Source organism: Hordeum vulgare, chromosome 5H (assembly GCF_904849725.1).
Source record: "Hordeum vulgare subsp. vulgare chromosome 5H, MorexV3_pseudomolecules_assembly, whole genome shotgun sequence".
Taxonomy (NCBI): Eukaryota; Viridiplantae; Streptophyta; class Magnoliopsida; order Poales; family Poaceae; genus Hordeum; species Hordeum vulgare.
Window position 1 is genome coordinate 571,103,767 of NC_058522.1, and position 6,041 is coordinate 571,109,807.

The window sequence follows — 6,041 nt, forward strand, 5'->3', positions numbered from 1 at the left end:
ATCACACAATTACTATCATGTTTAGAAAGATTTTCGGATTTTTTTGGTGCAGCATGTTTTTTTCTAAAATGATCGAATTCATTCAAAAATTGAAAAATTTATGTGTTATAAAAAAATCGGAAACATTTTATACAATAAGTGACACTTGTGTTTAGTTGATCTGCAAAGTTTCAAGGTCAAATGTTCTCTTGTTTGGAAGAAACAAATAAGGATAACACAAATCATGACGCAAACTGAATTATCTAGGTAGAGGCTACACTAGAATATGGGAATAAAAACTCCACGCTCCCAAAGCGTGTTTGACAGTTTTCATGCAAAACAGAATAGCTGTAGATCTGATTTTTTTTGTACATGTTCATGTTAGTAAGTATCCTCAAGTTGTACCTGAGAATTAAGTAAGATCAGACCATAATCACATGTTATATATGCTATTTGACAGTTTGTAGTTCATCAGCAATGGCATATCTTTTGACAATTGCATTATTGTTTCCAAGCATCAAAGACCTCCGTGATGTGAACTCGCATCAATGCCGTCTATATCTACACACTGTTAGTACATTTGAAATTTCCCCTTGGTGTTCTCAAACACTTGTTCAGCAAGCAGGGCTTCGTTCCCATCTGCTCGCTTTATCTCCAGGTTAGCATTCTGGTAGCAGCTTCCCATGGCAATAGCAGCTTCTGCCGTGGCTCCATACACAAGCCTCTGCATTGCAGCATTCACCATGATTAATTGATTGTCGATCAACAAATTAAGCAATATACATTCTACCAGACGAAGAATGCTGGAGCAAGGGGCGAACCTTGATCCGGGACAGACGGACAGCGCCAAAACACATCGGGCAAGGTTCGCAGGAAGCATACATTTCGCAGTCCGACAAGTCGGTCTTGCCGAGCTTCTTGCAAGCCTAGAGTGAGAGCAAGACACCGGTTATTTTGATACAAACGACCAAACATTGGAAATGAAGTACAAGAACATACTGAGTAACCAAAAATGTACTCCCTCCGTTTCTAAATATAAGTCTTTTAAGAGGTTTCACTAAAAAGACTACATACGGATGTATATAGACATGCTTTAGAATATAGATTCATTCATTTTGCTCTGTATGTAGTCTTTTAATGAAATCTCTAAAAAGACTTATATTTAGGAACGGAGGGAGTAGACAGTAAGCAGAGCACCAAGTAGCTGGTGAGCATAGCCTCTGTCCACAGAGCACCTCAATCACCTCTCTTATTGCAGTTACTTCGGCATGGGCGGTTGCATCGGTGTTCTTCACAACCATGTTATGGCAACTGACCACCACTTTGTCGTTGCGGACCACGACTGCGCCAAATGGGCGTCCATGGCCGCGGTCGACTGCTCGGTAGGCTTCTTCCACCGCTATCGACAAGAACTTGTGCTCCCTATCATGTGCAGCTGCTCAAAGAAGCAAAGCATAAGCAAGTCAGTCTTTTCTTTAAGAAAGGGCGTTTCTCCAATTAACAAAGATGTTAAAAGGTAGAATAATAATAATAAAATAAAATGAAATAAAGCACCTAGGCAGTAGTACAACTTAAGGGATGTAGAGAGAAATTAGCACAGGTAAACAAACAAGATCCCCATGAACTCGGAAAGATTGTTGCAGGACGGGACAATGGAAGACTGACCGCACTCAGCAACACAGACAAGTTTTTTCAGTCCTCGTACATGGCCGCCTCCTCTGCTCTAATTTCACAAACGCAGATTTAAGAAACGCAGGACCGGCCGTGACTTGTTACGCTTCTAATTCCAAATCCGGCCCCTTGGACAGTTGAACTTGCAGCGCTGAACTGAGCAGGGCACCGAACAATCTGACCCGCGAGGTAATAACTGATGCACGGCGGCAGAGCGTACCCTTGGCTTCCTCCATGGCGATTGGCGAGGTAGGAGGAGGAGCGGAGCGGCGGCGGCGGCGGAGTGAGCGACGAGATGCCTACTGTGGGTCTTGCCCGTCCGTCCGTGGGAATTAACGGGGGGAGGAAAGGAAAGGGGAGACCCTGCGGGACTGGTGTTTGGTCGTCGCTCGGCTGACGAAGCACCGGTCCACATCAGCGCTAGTACAGCAGTACAGATAGATTCTCACACCAACGACGTGTAGATTTCATCGACATGGAGTTTCTTTTCTTCTCCCGAGCTCATATGCTTCCTCATAAATACTAAAATTATAAAATTCAAAAAGTCTTGAATTTTTTTTGATAAACTTTGACAAATGTTTTGTATGATTGTAAAATTCCAGCTCGAAATAACATTTGTGAAAGTCGTGTAAAAAAATGATGCTTCAAAAATGCTACTTTTAAATACTTTCTAGATCGTTGAAGTTTACCAAAAAATATTAGATTTTTTTGAATTTTTTTCTATATTTTTGATTTTATTGTTGACGGGGGAGCATTTGAACTCGGGAGTAGAATAGGACTTTCAAGATTTTATCGATTATCCAGCCGCATGATAAAACAATCTTTTTGGGTTTGACTATGCAAGCTCCTAAGAGCATCTACAGCCAGACTGGGCAAATCCTTCGCCTATACGTCCGCAGACGTGTCGGGAGCGAATCTGGACGATCCCTCATATTTCACTCCCGCATTCACATATCTTATATTCAGACTTTTAAATCCATGCAGAAACACACACGTCGATCACACAAACTAATGTCACACGTAAATACCAAATGTTGGTGCTGAACATAAGGAGTGATCAATCGTCTCTTTGATTTTCATTGTGGATCCACATATGCTCCACCAGATCATTGAGTAGTTGCGCGTGCACCTAATGATCTTGAAGATTCTGACGCATCCGCAAAAAGTTGATAAGCCGATCTGCATCTTGATCTTACGGTATTTCCACTTGTTCTCCACGAGCTTTAAAATCATTGGCTTGAGTTACACCATCACCCTCATCCTCGACGATCCTATTGTCTAAAATAACACAACATGTTATCAGCTGTCATAAAGTTTTTGATTCCCACATCACTCGAGCCCCACTGACAATTCCCCAACCGCTTGCAACACTCTGAATGCCCCTCTCCACATCCTTCCTAGCTGCTTCCTGCATTGTTGCGAAATGATTTTGTTTGTTGCCATGTGGTTCGGATATAGTCTTTACAAATGCAATCCACTGAGGATATATGCCATTAACAAGATACTATCCCATATTATAGCCTTGACCGTTGACGGTGCAATTGCACGACGGTGATTCCCCATTGCAAAGCCTCCTAAACAATGGAGATCGTTGAAGCATGTTGATGTCGTTGTGGGAACCCGACATTTCAAAGAAAGCATGTCAAATCCATAAGCCATGTGATGCCACCGCTTCTAGTATGATGGTGACCTCTGTGGTGTGACCTTGATGCATTACTCGCAAACCTTTGGGAAAGTTCTTTCACTGCCAATGATTGCAATCAATTGGTCTGAGCATTCTCGAGAACCCTCTGGCCTCTTCAATAGCCAACAACTTCTTTGTGTCCTGCACATTTGGTTATCTCAAATACTCTACTTAAAAGACCTACGTGGATAATTAGGGAAGAAATTTGTAGTAAATGACAAAAAGGACCTACATGTAAGAAAAAATTGGAGAGTACAATTATTATGAAGCGATCTCCATATGGTGGATGGTGATCAATATTATGAAGACTCCGCTACAGTTGGTCTAAATATTTTGTTATTGGTTCTATCATAAATCAATTTTGATAGGGACATGCCACTACCATATATCTACATCTACATCTGTCGATATAAATGACACAAAGTGCCTCAAGCCAACTAATCCTCACCATCACCCATCTCAAGCCAACGACCTAGATCTCTCCAATGCTGGGAACTCAACATGTTTCTGTATCTTACCTAATGTCAATGTCAACTCTACTCACGTAATCAACGTGTCTTTAGTATCCTACCTAATATCACGTACATTGCACGTTGATGATTGCTAGTACAATCTTTGATATTCCTCTTTATCCTTCACTATTTCTTATGCTATGTGACTAAGCTGCTGGAAGGGCAAGCAGATGTCCTATGGAGGAAGGTTGGTGTTGATAAACTCGGTGTTGTCAAGCCTGTCGATGTTTCTTCTATCTTTTTTGAAGTATGGGTGGGTGTACGAAAAAGATTAGATTTTTATCGACCTTGTTTCTTCTGGCAATGCGATGAGACTAAGAAGAAATATAGATTAGCAAAGTGGGATATTATTTGCAGACCCAAAGACCAAGGGGGCCTAGGCATTGAGAATTCAGAAGTTAAAAATAGATGCCTGCTTAGCAAATGGCTATACAGGTTGTCTACTGAGACCGAAGGGATGTGGATACAAATTTTGAGGAATAAATACCTACATTCTAAGTCTTTGGCTCAGGTTACTGCTCGGCCTAATGACTCTTCTTTTTGGAAGGGGTTAATGATGGTGAAGGTTTTTCCAGAGGGTGAAGTTTTTAGTTGTCAATGGAACCATGACCAGATTCTGGGAGGACACATTGCTGGGGAATACGACGCTAGCTTTACAATATCCTACCCTATATAATATTGCACAACGTAAGAAAAATTACGTTGCTACATTATTTCAGTCAATACCTCTCAATATCCAATTCAGGGAAGCTGTAGTGGGAGAACGATGGAATGCGTGGATGCACTTGATCAGACGTTTGATGGATGTTCAAATCTCGGACCAGGTAGATTCCATCCACTGGAAATTAGCTATGAATGGTAGATTTTCGGTGAAATCGATGTACATGGATCTAATTAAATCCGGGCCCATTTCGAGATCTTTACATATTTGGAAGATTAAGGTGACGTTCAGAATTAATTTTTCATGTGGTTTATATACAAGGGGTTTGTATTAACAAAAGATAATTTGATAAAATAAAGATGGATAGGCAGTCCTAAATGTTACTATTGTGATCAAATGAAACAATTAAACACCTCTTTCTTCATTGTCCTCTGGCAAATTTTTTATGACGCAATATTAATCAACCAACGAGCATTAATACACTATTTGAGATGTGGCTCAATGGAGTAGAGGGAACTATAACGAATCATATCGGGATTGTAATAAGTGCGCTATATTGGCCTATATGAAACACTAGAAACGATCTGATTTTTAATGGCAAAAGCATCCATAAATTTTTACAGGTTATTTACTGAGCTACAACTTGGATTCATACGTAGTCGTTACTCAACCATGCGGAATCCAGGAAGTTTATGGCTATTGGGTGCAACCGGTGAGAGACAGTCGCACGGGCTATCTTCAGCCGGTTTGGATGGCGAGCTAATAATAGACTAGGTGTATAGGCATCGTAGTCTATTTTTTTGATCTCGCCGGATGTGGCAGTTTCTATCTGTTTTGAAACTTATTTATTTTCCAACTTTGTTTGCTACTTGTGAACCCAAAACATTGTTCTGTTAGTTGTTTAATAAAATGACCGCATGTATTGATTGATGCAGAGGTTGGAGGCTGTGATCCTTCTTTTCCATTTTTCTTTTTCTTTTGCTATGTTGATGGGCATGCCTTTCATGTAGCAATGCAATGCGTCGGTTCGTCTGATTGGTTGGATATTGACGCATGTAGTGAGAGGAAATGAAAATATTCAGAGTTTTTCTAGAATGTCGAGCACAATATGTATGCACGTGGACTTTGAGTATATTTCAGATGGACGCTCAGACGCAACGTCCATCAAAGAATGGAGCGTGGAGCTTCAAGTCTCCATGCCTCAAGGGCCAACAATGTCGTCAAGAACGAGCAACCCCTCATTTCCTTTTCTCTACTAATAAAAGCACGAGAAGGCAGATCCAACTCGCGATCTCAACCGTTTAATTGTATCATCAACGGTTTAATTTCACTGTTAATGAAACAAATCGCTCGCTAACGAAACCCCCGCTAATACCATCGCTAATGACGAAACCCCCCACTCGCTATCGATACGCACGGAACCGCTCCCGCTCGCCCCTGCCGCTCGGCGCTCGCCCCCGTGTCGCTCACAGGTCGCAACTCGCCCCCGCCCCTCGCCGTCTCTCTCGGCCCAAACCGCCGTCTCTTTGCGCCT

The 6,041-nt window shown here is 41.7% G+C and overlaps 1 protein-coding gene across 2 annotated transcripts; it reads right to left on the minus strand.

The window, feature by feature from the left end:
- Positions 1-509: 509 nt before the first annotated feature.
- Positions 510-2,055, minus strand: LOC123399382 (guanosine deaminase-like). 2 transcript variants are annotated; one of them, XM_045093796.1, is made up of 4 exons: positions 1,871-2,055; positions 1,224-1,414; positions 801-905; positions 510-703 (listed from the first exon to the last, which is right to left on the minus strand). In XM_045093796.1, exons 1-4 carry the CDS (start codon positions 1,884-1,886, stop codon positions 551-553), a joined length of 465 nt encoding a protein of 154 aa, XP_044949731.1. In that variant the 5' UTR covers positions 1,887-2,055; the 3' UTR covers positions 510-550. The 2 variants fall into 2 exon arrangements, with proteins under 2 accessions (XP_044949731.1, XP_044949732.1); XM_045093797.1 differs by having other exon boundaries at positions 523-703; positions 1,645-2,040.
- Positions 2,056-6,041: the final 3,986 nt, after the last annotated feature.